General features: G+C 28.2%; 1 protein-coding gene across 2 annotated transcripts; it reads left to right on the top strand.

Annotated features, from left to right (window-relative positions):
- Nucleotides 1–1,306: 1,306 nt before the first annotated feature.
- On the top strand, nucleotides 1,307–14,467 carry LOC129976222 (uncharacterized). 2 transcript variants are annotated; one of them, XM_056089677.1, is made up of 3 exons: nucleotides 1,307–4,200; nucleotides 7,309–7,597; nucleotides 13,550–14,467. In XM_056089677.1, exon 1 carries the CDS (start codon nucleotides 1,434–1,436, stop codon nucleotides 4,152–4,154), a length of 2,721 nt encoding a protein of 906 aa, XP_055945652.1. In that variant the 5' UTR covers nucleotides 1,307–1,433; the 3' UTR covers nucleotides 4,155–4,200; nucleotides 7,309–7,597; nucleotides 13,550–14,467. The 2 variants fall into 2 exon arrangements, with proteins under 2 accessions (XP_055945652.1, XP_055945651.1); XM_056089676.1 differs by having other exon boundaries at nucleotides 1,307–4,433.
- The last annotated feature ends 1,450 nt before the right edge of the window (nucleotides 14,468–15,917 follow it).

The raw sequence follows: 15,917 nt of genomic DNA, 5'->3' as shown, positions 1-15,917 counted from the left end.
TCATTTACGATTTAATAAATGAACACACACTGAATGAATTCTTCAAAATGATCGAAGCATATCATCGACTTCGAAGGCTTAAAAAAATCTATACCAAAGGTACCAAAGCTAGGCAGGACTGTTGAAAGGAAAATAAGAAAACATTTTATCATGACAGTCACTCTTGTGTTTCGCATTAAAGCATCCATCAGCACACCAGTATTTCCTCTTTTAACACATAATAAGAGGAAAGAAAATGACTCAAAAATTATAACTTCAAATGTAAACCGAAAAATCCGCTTCATACTTGGCGGAGAACGTTAATGGCAGACTAATCGACGGAAGTGGTGAGGATGAAACTTGAATGCCATGCGCGTATAGCTCATGTCATGTGACTTTTACGTCACATGAATTGACCCCATTAATAAATTTTGTATTTAATATTAAATAATAATTTTAAATTAATACTATGATTGAAATAGCAGATATTTGGAACAAATATTTAAAGATAACAGTAGCAAAATTATTTGTTATTCAAAAAATCGTGGATTATGCATATCTACTTCCATTGGACAGATCGTATCGATTGTTACTTTCAATGAAGTCACCGCTCTCTTAAATTTCAGTGATATCGTATAGATTGTTACTTTCTATCGTGATCCAAAACCTGTAATCGAAATATCACCAGTAAGATCGTATCAAGGATTTGAATCACACCCCTCTTTGAAAAGTATTGATCAGTGGTATTTGTGACTTTTTGATATTGGTTACATAATAACCACTTGTAAAATATTCGTCATCCCTACCTGGAACATGCCTCATTTTGTAAAAGAGTTTCCTGATGCATGACTGAATTCTTGTTCCTTTGCTTTAATTGGACAGATCGTATCGTTGTAACTTTCTATCGTAATCCTGTACCTTTAATCGAAATATCACCATTAAATTTATATCAAGGATTTGAACCACACCTCTCTTTGGAAATTATTCATCACTGATATTTGCGACTTTTGTTATTTCTTACATAATAACCACTCGTAAAACATTTATTATCCCTAACCTAATTGAAATATCATCATATCAAGGATTTTAAGCACACTCTTCCTTTGAATAGTTTTGATCACTGATATTTGTGACTTTTTGATATTGGTTGTATAGTAACAGTTCGTAAAATATTCTTCATCCTTACTCGGTTATTTTAAATTTTCTCCAAAATTCAATTGTGGTACCAATTTTGTTCAAAGGATCGTTGGAAAAGCATGTTGTAAGATATCTTGAAACTGAAGCAAGTAAAATCATTCTTTAACTTCAACTTCAACTAGGAGACGAAATTTTGTGTACATTGAAATGGAGAAGAGAAAGGTCCTACTTAAACTTTGATATTTTTTTTTAAAAATTTGTAAATTATGCATTATTTGTGTTTTTTTTAATTATGAATTTTTGAGTTAATCAACTTCATGGATTTCACGTGCAAGGGTTGCAGTCTATCTTTCAAAGACCAGTTCGCTTTCTTTATGCATTTTTTTTCGAATTTGTGCATAGCTAAACAAAGGGAGAGCACCGAGAAGGAAAATAGAACTGTTCTAGATGTAAAGCATTTGCGATCCAATGAGAGCAATGTTTGTGAAGTTTGTGGGAAATTCTGTTGGCCTTTTGCAGGTTTAGCAAAACACATTTTAACTCATGTAGGTGCTATGCCTTACTTTTGTCCATTTTGTCACTTCTCTAGTCTTTCGAAACTTCACCTACAATTACATATTTCCTCCCATAGTTCCCGAGCAATAAATGGAAACCAGAAGTTTCCTTCAAATCTTAATCATGTTCATGTATGTGACAGTTGCAATTGTGCATTTACGGATTGGAAAGATTTGGCCGTGCACTATGTGAAGCACTTAAAAGAAGCACCATTTAAATGCAATATCTGTTGTATGATGTTTCTAGAGAAAGATGATTTTAATATTCATAGGCATTTGCATAAAATTTCACCTTTCTGTGAGTTCTGCCAGTTATCTTTTAATAATCGTCTTGACTGCCTAGAGCATGTGTTAAGTCATAACAAATCCAAAATGTTTCGCAAATTTAGCCTTGTGGTTCCTTATGAGCGATTGATGAAGTTGAAGACTAGTTGGTATCATGACTTTTTCTCAGGTCCAAGTATTTGTGATCAGCATTTGCTTGATAATTCTAGTCAATCACGTAACTTTCTTACAGAAGAAAATGATTCTGCGAATTTTGAAAACCAGAAAGATGATAAATTGCTTCATTTAAATTACCCTTCAGCACAAACAGTGCCTTCAACGTTAATTGACATTGATATTAAAGAAAATGTAGTACATATATGTGAAGCTACTTTAGAGAGCAGAAAAAAAGATAAAAACATTTGTAGTTTGTCTGAAAAGCCTATGGTCTCTGACAGTCTTAATTGTGAAGAAACACTTGAAAGGGCTATTAATACTTTTGGATATTCCAATAATTTGAAAATTTCCTCCGAAAATGAACTTAATTCAGACATCACATGTACTTCAGATGTGTGTGCCATTGAAACAGAGTCAACAAGATCCTCTGTTCATCCAAAAAAATGTTCAAATACAAAACAGAAATTTAAAACATCTGATTGTTTGGTTAGACTACCAAATTATGTACAGGATACTGAGTCGTGCAAAAACTTTAGTAATGTACAAAGCTATGAATTCAAGAACTTTAATAAGTCATGGAAGGAAGCAAATTTCAGATCAACTATTTTAAATAAGAATTCCTTAGTTTCAGAAAATAGGTCAAATGATAATAAACTGCAATTGTCACATCAAACTTTACATAGAAGAGCAGTTGCAAATTATGATTTCTATTCAATGCAATTTACATCTAGTCATTCTAAACCAATGTTCGATTACAGTGTGCATAATAATCAGAAAATTGATGAGGTGGAAATCCGAGAAAATGTGTCTCATTTATGTGAAGTTATATTTGAGGAAGGGGAAGAGGAAATTTCTTTCAATTGTGGTTTACCTAAAAAATTCATAAAATGTTCAACTTCAAAGAGAACCTCGGAAGCAAATTCGGATTTATTCAAATTTTCTAATATATATGAAACTTCATTGAAAAGAAAGCTGAATGGAAATATTACTGTCGTATCAGCTGATGATCAGAATAATTTAGTTAAAGTTTTAAATAATAATCATAATAAGCAACAGCTAAATTTCTGCAAAGATGCAAATAAATTTTATAAGAATGAATCGGAGCAGGGAGTTAGGATCCTCTCATCCACTGCAGAGGAAAAGTTTTCAGGGAGCACTTCAGACAAAGCAAATAAGATTAATTGTTTAATAGATTTAGTGAGAAATCTAAAAGATGTTTTTGTAGTTTTAGAAAAACTTCCTAACTATGTTCATGACATGTCTTCTTTTAGAAAATACAAGAATATTAATAATAATTCAAATAAATTGTCTTTGGCTTATCAAAAAGACTCAAAAAAGTCAAGGTTAAAAGCTAAAAATAGCATTCCACAAAGAGTAAAAAAGAAGAATTTTAAAACTAATGCTTGCTCTACTTTTTCTGATAGCTCATTATTTAATGCTTTTACATCTTCCGAAAGTTCTTCATCCACTGATGAAATGCTACATCATTCGCTTGGAAAACATCAAAAATGGAAAATGAGTGGCACTGACAAGAACAAAGCATATTCTAAAACAAAAAGGACTACTTCACAATCATCTGTTGAATCTATATTTCAAAAATCTGAAGAAGATTCGTCTACTACTGAGTCTTCAGAGACAGATTCTGACAGTTCTTCAGATATTTCTGATTTTATGCATCGCTGGTTACTGAATTTCCCAAAAAACAATGACAGCAATTCTCCAAATAATACATTTTCAAGAACTAAGAAATCTGTTGTTAAATTATGTCAAAAACAGCCTCGTAAACATTCAAGTCAACTTCAGACTTCATTGAATTCAGTACAAATGAAGAAACCTTTTGTCCATCTTTGGAAATTACCAGATTACATTTATGAAAAGCACAAAAAATGTGAACCAATAATGTTATCAAGTTTGCCATCCATGTTTGAAAAAACAGAATATGTTTTTCAAAAACAGCAAGTTACTTCTCAAGTGTTACATGACCATAATTACTGTCTCCCTTTTGTAAATTGTTCATTCTTAGTAGAGCATGATTACAGCTAACAGTATCTTGTGCTTTGATTTTCCAAGCATTCATTTACATTAAATGGTATGTGGTGTATAATATTTTCTGGATTTTTAAGTTAAGACTTAAAATTACAGAACAGTGAACAAATTAGCATTTTTTTTTTTTTTTTTTTTTTTTTAAGCAATAACAAATGTGATTGTCATTGCTTAAGAGGTCGTCCAGTAATCTTAGATCTAATACATTTGTGTTTGAGTGTGTGTAAAGATTGTTCTAAAAAGTGGAGGATTGAAAAAAGAAAAGAACATTGATTTATGGTAAGTGTACCATTCTAAATAAACCGTAGAAAAATTGTTGCTGTAACTTTGTATAGGAATGTTTTATTCAGCACACTTTTGTGCAATTTTTTCTTGTATTATTTCATTTCTGGAAAACTACCTTTTTGTTTTGTAGCCTTTTCTTCAATAAAGATCTGTGCTCACTTTTTTATCACTTGTTACTTAATTGCTATAATTTATTTTGGTAGCATTATTTTTTAAATTGACATTATTATCAGGGCAAAATATCATTGCATTTGATGTATATTTTTCTTAGCTCAAATCTGTCATATTTGAATACTTTGTTTTGCTTGCTTTTGCTAGAGAAATTAAACATGCAGAATTAAATATTATTAATTAAATATATAAATTATGTCAGGATAGTTTTGGGTATTTTTGCCCTGGAGTTTATTGCCAAGCAAACTAGAAATATTGAAAAGATGCTTTATGTATAATGGAGTATAACTGAAAATCATCAAGTACACCAGGGACCAGAAATATCCACAAGTACCAATAGAGATCTGTTCATTGGTTTCAATTTTTAGCTTTTTTCTGTTGTAAATAAGCTTTCCTGTGAGATTTTAATGAGTTGTTAGCATTTCTGATTTGGAATTTTGAACTGATAGAAAACTTCAACTTAGTAGCAACTTTAAAGTAACTTAATAATAACTCTAAATAATTGAATTTTATATCTTTTATACAATGAATTGATTTTTTTTTCTGGTGTATGCAACATTTTTAAAAAAAGAGTTGCATATTCACTTTTAATTTTTTTGTTTTTGTTTGGAGACAAATGTATATATCTGTTATAATTTATTTCATTTTAAACTAGCCGTCCTAGACAGCCTGCTGGTTTATGGGGATTAATGGTCACCAAAATTTCCAATTGTATATTATATGCTCATTATAATCTCCTCGGCAAAATATTTTTAAGCTTCCAATTTTGATAAATATTTCTTTCATATTATTTTAGAAGCCTTATACCATTCTATTCATTTTACTGTGCGTTTGTTCCCTTTGTTTTCTGTCAGCTTCCCTAAAATTCCTAAAAACTGAATATACTTTGCTATTTCTAAACTTCTAATAGTGTAATTTTCCTAACTTAAATCAATCTGAAATTTGGCATTTTTCTGCATGTTTATAAGGTTCTAGTGTAGATTTGGGTGCCCTTTCGCTTGGCAACAAATTTCAGCGATGAAGTTTTCTATAATGTTTTAATTTCGTTGACATTACTGTTGAGTTACAGACCAAAAAATCCCCTTGGTGCCAATCATAGCCTAAAAAAAAATCGCCAAAAAATCAAAGGACACCCAATTGTAAACTTTTACCATTAATAATATTTTAAATATAAATTTAAATCTTTTGCAGACTGTTCTCATGTGTAAGAAGATATACCACTTCTTTCCCTGAAATCTGCTTTTCAAAAATCATTTTTGTTAAGGTTGGCGGTTAAATTGCATTATTTTACTTGTTTCATTATTTTTTCTATTAATTTCAGTAGTAATTCAGATTGTAAAACAAAAATGAAATTATAATCGCAATATTAATTTTTACTTTTATTAATAACTTTGGTGACCTTCAATAATTCTTATGTTTTCTTAAAATTAATTCTGCAGAAAATTATTATAACTGAAATGATAATTTTTTGAATTTTTAAGATTACATAAAAGTAATTTTGGTTCAGTTTTTTTCAGAAGTTACAGCTGAAAAATCCCAAATTTTTGCTTAATTTTTAGTTAAAATTTTTTTAAAAAAATTGGTCCAAGATGGCTATTACCTCACTGCAAAATATATAATGTATCAAATTTGGTATCTTTTAGTGAAATAGTTTGTTTTGTACAGCATAAATACACATACACACACATTCATTTTCACTATAAGGAAAGATAATAAATCATCACTATTAATCCTTTTATCATAATATATGTGAAGAATGATGTTTCATTGAGTATTTTATGTTGCATTCAGAGCTAGTTATTTACCCAAACCCGTTTAGCTAAGAATTTCTATAACCTTTTCTGATTTCTACCTTCTGCTGAACTGTAATATGTTTGCGATGTTGTCATTTAATTAAGCATTGATAAACATTGGTCAATACTTAGAGCGGTAAAACATGCCCGTGTCCATTATCAAAAGTTTCAAAAACTAAGGCTATAGTATTTTCCAAATAGATATATTCATAAAAAAATAGATATATTCATAAAAAAAATATATACATTATTCATTGTAAATATGGGAAGTGCTTTTCCCTTTGTATTGCAAAGATGCTTAGCAGTTAATAAGAATAATACTCATATACATTTGGAAAAGCAATTAGAATGGTTTTAAAAGATGTATCTTATTGAGAAGCAATACTTTTTAAATCTGTGTAGCTCCTGTATAACGAGCCATCAAGAGTTGGAATGCAGATAATTAGAATGCAATTCATTTTGTATATGATAATATATTGATATATAAGTAAGGATTTATTATAGATTTTGTTTTTAAATTTGATTAAAATCTTGATTTTCTTTAAGGAATATTTTACGAAGCATATGTAAAATATATTTAAGAGCATATGTACAAATCATGTAGTAAACTGTTATTAGATTCAAACATTTTAAAATATTTTTTAAATATTGCAATTTTTAAAACTTACAAATGCTTAATTAAGGAAATTTTTTTCAATGATTAAAGTGGTAAATTGAAAAAATTATGAAAAAAAGATTATAAAGATGGAATTTTGAAATTTATATTAAAATTTTTCATTAAATCAGCTCATAAAGTTTATTCTATTTGTAATTCAATCTTTTAAGTGAAAAAAAACAAACTGTTATTTATTTATTTATCATGATGATTTATAAAACAAATAACTTCTTTCAATGATATTCTTTAGTGGATTCAGGTTCTGGACTCTTAAGAGAGAGGATGTCTGATTTCATTACATTACTACCATGGAAATCTTGGATAAACCACCAGATGATGACTTACATGTTCACCAGAGTGATTTTGACTATGCTAATATTGCAAGAATTTCAAAATGATTAGTGAACTCTCGGAAAATAACAGGTTTAAATCAATTTTTAAAATATGTAAATCAATTTGGACTTGAAGACACGTTCAGGTATGAAATATTTGAAAGACTGGAGAAGATACAGACTGAAATGCTTAACTTGACTAAATTGGTAAGCAGATTTCCATTATATCAATCTGTAAACTGTATATAATATGTGCATAACTTGGATAGAATTTTTTCTAAGGGACCTGACCCTAATAATGGCTTAAAAGAATTACTTAATCTTAGCAAAGCAGTGAGAGCAAGAATTTCAAATATACAGACAAGACATGTTACAATAAATTCTCATAATTCCTACATTATCACTAACATAAATAGATTTGCAAATGCATATTAAAATAATGCGAATGATGAGACAGGCAAAAGAACCAACTATGAACCAAAAAAAAGAAGGGAGAAACAAAAAATAGCCCCAGTTCATATTCAAAAAAGGATTTACAATGCAGTTAAAAACCACTAAATCAAGTGATATTTTTCTAATATTTTATACAATGGATGCAGAGGAACAATGTAAATTAATCATCTTTCTTAAATTGAAATAATTTGATTATTTTATTCCTTCTCCTAAATGGAAAAGATCCAATTAGTGATTAGAGATCTTCTATAGTATTTCAAATTGAGTGAAATTAAAGCCTGTCTCGAGAAAATTAATTTATTTACTGTAGATGAAATTTTATAATTAGCTGGATTATACTATAAGCACCTCCTCCCACTATAAATATTTTCTTCTGAACCATATTTCCAAATCTAAGAAAAATAAAGAAATTTATTTGATTGAAAATTTTTGTTTTTGAATGATTTCAAAGACGAATTAGAGAATTACAATGTTTTAATTGAAATTCTCATCATCATGCTGCAGTTGATTTTAGATCTTGAACAGAAACCAAAAAGATACATTTACAATGCACTAAACTCATCAAACTCGATGAACAGAGGAAAATAATTAATCTCAATGCATCAATTGTCATATAGAAGAGCTTTTCTCCCTATAGAGAGTCTGCGAAAAATTCTTGAGAGCTGACAAACCCAATTTAAGAAATGTTAGCCTACAATTTTACAGACATGTAAGCTCCAAACTCTCATATACTAATGCAGCAAGAGTTGATATTGCATTTGGTAAGCCTGAGCAAAATTATTTTATTCTTGAGGAAAATGTTCCTGATAAAGGGATTAGCAATGTGCAAATCAAAAGAAATAAAGTAGATGATTTAAAAGGCTGTAGTGTCTTTAAATCATCTAATTAAAGGAATTTTAAAAACTCTTCAGAGTATTTCAGATTTCCAGTATTTCTGAAATCAATTCTTGGATGCATAAGCAATATCTTTGACAAACTTCAAATCTTTTCATTTTCTTATTCATGCGATATAACCTAGGCACCGAAAAAGAGCTTGCAATATGCTACTGGAATGCTAGGGATGGAATTGTTTAATTTCCAACTCTTTGTGGATGAGCACAAGCCAGATCTCCATATCCCAGAAATTGCACTTCAAAATTCAAAAAAATATATCCCCCCCCCAAATTGTAATAATAATTATAATTTATTCTAACAATGTATCTCCATTTCACCTCTGTTCCTGAAATGGATCTTCTATTTTTGTTAAACAATAGCTGCAAAGAAATTTCCACTGTTCTGTCTTTTCTATTTCAGCAACTGTACTTGTAATTAATCTAATTAACCAACCTCTTTTTACTGTTTTTATTTATATTCTCTGTCATTCAGTTATAAACTTTTATTATCTTTGAAACAGCAACAATGCCATCTTTTTTGGTAGTTTTAATATGCACCCTATTGCTTGGAAGTATGAAAATGTAAATAGCACCAGTATGAAAATCTTAAACTTTGCACAAAAGAACAACCTTGAAATAATTGCCTTTTCACCTGGACAAGTTACAAACCCAATGTTTGTTTCATGTTTAATCTCGTTCTCATTAAAAAATGACCTCTCAATTAAATCAATCCTTGAAAGATTTTTCTGACTTTAATCCTATTCTAGCTTACTACTTCTACTTTAGCTTTACTTCAATAATTCTTAACTTACAAAAAGTCACCACTGGCTAGACTAATTTCCACAAACACTTCAATGATAATGTTAAATTTTCCTGACTCCATTGTTCTCACTACAGAACTCAAAAATAGAATCTTAAAATTAACATCTGATATTCAAAAAGCATACTATATCATCTTACACCCTGCTAAAGACTCAGGTTTATTTATTCCCCCTTCTACAAAGAATAAAAACTAAAAGAAACTAACTGAAGAAGTTCTAGCAACCCAGTAGGTAAAAATAACTGTAACAGAGCACAAGCCATATTTCAAAGAAGTTGCAATAAATATGCCCTAGTCACATATGCCTTTTAGCATTCAGTAATTTAATGGCTGCATGGTTAAAATGAGCTAAATATTTAGAAAAAGAAAGTTATTATTCATCAACTAGTAAATCCTATCAGTAATTATAATGTACATGCAGATCAGGATAAAGCCATACTTATTGCTGGTTATTTAGAAACTCAATTTTAAATTAACTATTTTGGAATTCCTAATGCATGGAAACCATTAGCAAATCCATTGAAAATTTTTACAAGATTCCGCACCCAGTCAAATTTCTAAAAAAAATAACCTTCTGAAATCATATATTATATCAAAAGCTAAAATTAAAAAAGCCCCTGGATTAGATAATATCTATACTTATAATAAAGCTCACTGCATGTATGTTGGTTCTCTATAGGCCAGACTGCCTGACCTACAGCTACCAAATTTAGCATATATATATACCTTGGAGGACAGGCATGTGCACTTCAGAGAGATTTTTAATTAGAATCTTAATAAAAAAAATTAGGCGAAATTTCGTAGTGTCTTCACGATAACTTCCGAAAATATTATCACATAAAAAGAATTTTTACATCAAGTTAAATTTCAAAAAATTTCTTTTTAATGGTACTAATGTTTTGATCTATCAATTAAAGTTCTATTTTTCAACAAGTGATTTCACGCAAAATAAAAAAAAATTGACTTGCACAAGCCATTTAAAGTGCATAGGAAAAAAAATTTAGCTTTTATCAACATGTTGACAGAAGCTGAAATAAAAAAATAAGTTAACTCATAATGCAAATTAAATATAAAAAAATGTAATTTTAGGAAGTGTTACTGTAATTAGTGTCTGTATGAAATGAAATAAATATAAAATATATTTTCTAAAGTTTAGATGCAAGAAAAAAGTTTCAATAATCTTTTACATCTATATTATTGATTCAATAAATCAGTTTTATTTAAGGCATGCATAGTTTAATATATACAGGATATTAAGTCTAATCAGATTGTGATAGCTAATACGTAAATCTTTAGAAATAGATATACATCTCCTAACAAAATTGTTTAAATAAAGTAAATAATTTTTTTTATATATATAACTTGAATCAATAAATTCTCTGATGAATTCCGAATTTTAAATTTTTACAAAGATCCTCAGTCCTGTAAATCATATTTAACAAAATATTCTTGAGACATTAATATTTTTGATAATAAGATTTGCTAAATCTTTTTATTTAAAATAAGTTTAATCAACTAAATCAATCACAAAAACGGAGTGATTAATGAAAATGTGAATATCTCTATTCTAATAAAAACACTCTATTTTCAGTTTTGAAAAGTTAACACATTTATATGGTTTTTAAAAATTGTAAAATTTTTCACTTCCCATCCCTTCCAATAATTTTCAATATTATATTAAGAAGGCAGGATTTACTAAGGAAGGCAGTTCACGAAAAAGTTCGAGCCCCCTGAAACGGGGGAAAGGCAATGACCATTATTAATATTTAACATATATTTATTAAGAAATGACATATAAGTTAATACTGTGACAAAACCTTACATAATTAATATAAAGACATTTAAAAGGTAAATGAATGTGAGCGGCATGTCTACTACTGTCTAACTTTCGTACTGTCAATTTTAGGCGCGCAGAAATCATATAATTGTTCTGATGTAATCAATGACGCAGAATGCACCATACAGAATATGAGATCTATTAGATTAGCAGCTCTCACAATAATTTAAGTAAGGAGATGATGCTTCTAATAATAATAAAGATAAATGTGTGTGTTTTCATTCTTCAGGACAGACCAAAATTGGATTTACACATACTTTGGAGGGTGGGACCTTACCTTATTAGCATAAGATTCAGTACAATATTTCCACAATGTTATTTGATGTTCTGAATATTGGCCAATGTCAAAAAGATATTATAAAATGGCATTTTGTGCTAATATGGCAGACTGTTTTTGTAAAATTTTAATTAATTAAAAATTAAGTATAATTTTTGCATTGTTTTGCAATAATTTCTGAAAATATAATTGCACAAAAAGGAACTTTACACCATTTAAATATTTACTTAGTTGTCTTTTAACCATACCAATTTAATAGCCATACAAGTTTTCCAAAATTTTGACAGTTTTTTTTTTTTTTTTTAAATTTTATACCTAATTTTTAACAATCAATTACATTGTTTCCCTGAAATTCAAACTGTTTTCATTATTTCATCAAATATTTAATTGCTTGATTTTTACCCATTAGTTGAAAGCTAAAGAAGAAAGATTCTGTTTAAAACTATATAGTTTACAAACCGAATAAAAAAGGCAAAGTTACAATATCCCAAAATTTCGAAGATAGATGAACTGTTTATTTATTTTTTTCATAGTGTTAAGATGTCATGGTACTAAGTTCCATTGAAAGAGTGCATGTACTCTATAAATAAAACATATGAAAGTTCGTTAAAAAAACATGGCTTATACCAGACAATTTGGAGGAATCATGAACATGAAGTTATATCTAAATGACTTAACTGAAATTAAATATAACCAATATCCCCGGTGAAGACCAGCAGGTATAATTAGTATAAAATAATAATTTGACTAAGGAAAGGTGATTTGAACTTTTACTAGACTAGATTGCATTTTTGGCCAATCTCTAAAGTCTCAAAGTTTATTAAGCTAGAAGTAGATAGCAATGAAATTGATGAATAGGCTAAGGGACATAGCCAGAGTTACTAAAGAATTTATGGAACTTTATTCTGTGTCGCAGAAAAAATTTGCGAAGGAGGTTTGGTCTGGAGAGAATGAAATAATAGACTCAACAGAACAACCTTCCAATGAAATAAGGAAGAGATCATGTAAGCAAGGGAATTTTTTACATTATACATTGAGAAGCATCACTCTAATAAGGTAGTACAGGGTGGCTGCCAGCTGGGAATAGTCAAGAAATTTCAGGAAAAATAAGGATAATTTATTTTGAAACTGGGAGTTTTTTGACAATTGATAATTCTCATCAAAAGGAATAATTCTCTGGTATTGTTTCATAAGTAGAATGAAATATCATTGCCAACTAATAAAAATCCATTTACTTATTATCAAATCTTTTTTTTTTTTTTTTTTTTTTTTTTGCACTAGCAACTAGGTAGACAAAGATTTATGCTTTAGTGTCTAAGGGATTGAAATTTCGGTTATGCAATATCATCAGTGCCTATTGAAGAAATCCTACAAAATGAACAACTTCCGTACGTCAAAATTTGTGCTGTTTGTTCTGCGTCTATTAACCAGATTATTATTTGTCCTGTTCTTATATTCTGTATAGTTACTTAAAACAATTTTTACTCTGGTTTCTTCCATTATTTATGACATTGCATTAATTGATTATAAAATTATTATTGCTGGATAGGGTATTAGGATAGGTTTAGCATTAGCTAAAACAGTTTAAGTACCATAAAATTGGTTAAATTAATATTTAGAGCTACAATAGGAAAGAAAAATTAAACATCATATCTAATTTATCGCATAATTACTATATAAATGTATAACATATTCCTCAGAAATTTTGTTTGCTTTTCTTTATTACATTAAGTTAGCATATATATTGATGATAAGGTCCCGTTCTCCACTTATTTCTGTATTTAAGCATTCAGTCAGTATACAGATGATTTTCTCCTATAGTTGGTGGGTTAAAAATTCATGCATTTTCATTAAAAAAATTTTCTTTTCTAAAATGTTTTTTTCTTTTTTCTGTTCATAGAATTATTGTTCAGTTCTGATATATGTGTTGATGAACAGTATGGATAAGGAAAGACTCACTGGAAGGAAACAAATCATTTCATTCTTAGGCAAGCAACCAATGTGCATGGATTTTGGTACTGCATCTTTTGTGAGTAAATCTGGCAGCAGTTACATCTAGATGGACATGCATCTCCTAGTGTTAGTTAATATATTTGGAGAAAAAAAAAGTTTTACATAATTGGAACCTGTTTATGATTTAATAATTGAAAATGTGTTTTTGTGTTGTTTTCTGAGCATTACATTTTATTTTACATTGATTTAAGTTAAATTAGTAAAACAATTTTTTGAATACAAATAAAAGCACATTGTACAATAAATAAAGAAAAGGAAGGAAAGCAACATTATTTTGAGGATATTAGATAATACGAAAAAGTCAGGGAAATTTCTTTAAAAAAACCTGAAAATGTCAGGGAAATTCAAACTGCATAAATGGTGGCAAATATGTGCTACAAATTCATTTACTGATATTGCTTTGTCTAATTTTCTCCAAACTTTGAAGCATAGACAAATGTCTAATTAAACAATTTTTTTGTAAAAGAAAGAAAGAAAGAAAGAAAAGGCATACATTAAAAATAATAAATTACAATACTATAAATTTGACTTTTTTTCCTCTCTGAAGGGAATGCATTGCCCTATTTTACATGGGTTCCTATCAAAAAAATTGTCTCATTTAACGAGTGTTTTGCATTGTGAGTAAGATGCTCATTAAGTGATATTCTGCTGTTAATAAATTTAGTATTAATGAACCAAAATATTCAAAATAAAGACAGTTTTATTAATTTGTTAAATTAATGGCTTACTAAATAAATTTTATAGTTTAACCAGCATGCTTTATAATTTGTTTAGTAAAAAGAATTATTTATAGTTCTAATTTTACTCTGAGGTAAAATTAAATTAAAAAAAAAGTATTAAACAAAGATATTTGATTTAATATACAAATGTCTAAAAAAATTAAATTTTGATCATATTTTTTAATACAATAATTATGATAATAGAATATTGATTGTTAATGTTTAAAGTGAATTTTTATTTATTACGTCAATAGCTTATAATTATGATATAACCATATACTATATATGGTATATAATGATGTACCTCATAGCTTTTCTTCTATTAAACTAGTTTCTTGCTGACTGTAGTCTTAATAGCTATGAAAATTATTTAACTCAGTTTTTTTTTTTTTTTTTCTGTATAAAGAATCTATCCAGAAATTATTATTTGAATATAAAATCTTTTAAACACCATAAAATATATCTGAAGAGTACTGTGAGATCTTTTTGATTCTCTTGAATGTATTAATGCAATTTGAATAGCTGTTCTAATATTACTTTTAAAAATTTAGAGATGCTGAGGTCAGCTTGTTTGTAAATATTTAATATTTACTGTTTCACATGACACTAAGAAAAGAACCTTATTTAATTTTTTTTTCCAAGATGTTCTGGAGGGCTTATCATATTCTTTTATTGTTTTGGATGTGTTATATCTTCAAGAATTTAAAATATTGTTTCTTTTCTTAGGCCTTCTAAAGGTATTTTGATTCTATATATAATTTTGTCATTAGTTCCGTAATGATACTTAGTCAATTATATGATTTAAAATTAAATGAATTTCTATATAATTAAAATATAACTTTTTGTCTGTCTCCCAGTTAACTTCAGTTTGTAAATAAAATGAAATGTCTTTGATGAATTTCAAGCGAAGAATCTTTTTCATGCCCTTGAATGAACTATTTTGTACACCTTGACAGGCTAACTAGTTTTGGCATTACATATGAATAGCAATTTATAATAACTCTGTTTTGTAACAAAAAAAATGAAAAATTGTTTGCAGTTGGATGGTTAAATGTATTATTTATTCACCCATGTCTTACTAAATATGAAACATTGTTTTTTTTAAAATAAGATTAATAACAAACCATAAAGTTTTTTTTTTTTTTTTAAAGAAATAACCTTGCAAACTATAAGTTCTTAAGTGCATTTCAGTACTTTAAGTTTTATTGCTTCTCCCCTCCCCCTCTGCTTTGTACAAAAATGTGCAAGACTTGCATTTATATATAAATGTACAAATTCTTCAATATTTATTTCTTTACCTTTTTTGTATTTAAATAATATAAGAAAGTATTTCTATAAATGTACAAATATTGTTATTATTTATGTATATCTATTTCCTGTCATTTATAATAATCAATGTAAAGTAGTTCTACTTAAATATTTTGAAATAAACAATTTTAATATTTGATTTCTTTTATTTCTTTTTCCAATATGCTTTTGAAGCTTTTTAATTGAATTCAGTAATTATCTATCTGCCTTTGATTAAAAAAAAATATT

The sequence above is a fragment of the Argiope bruennichi genome, chromosome 7, assembly GCF_947563725.1.
Source record: "Argiope bruennichi chromosome 7, qqArgBrue1.1, whole genome shotgun sequence".
Taxonomy (NCBI): domain Eukaryota; kingdom Metazoa; phylum Arthropoda; class Arachnida; order Araneae; family Araneidae; genus Argiope; species Argiope bruennichi.
This window is presented reverse-complemented; position numbering and strand designations above follow the sequence as displayed.

Excerpts from the sequence above, each read along its gene's own strand:
- LOC129976222 (XM_056089677.1), top strand. The coding sequence starts at position 1,434 with ATGGATTTCACGTGCAAGGGTTGCAGTCTATCTTTCAAAGACCAGTTC.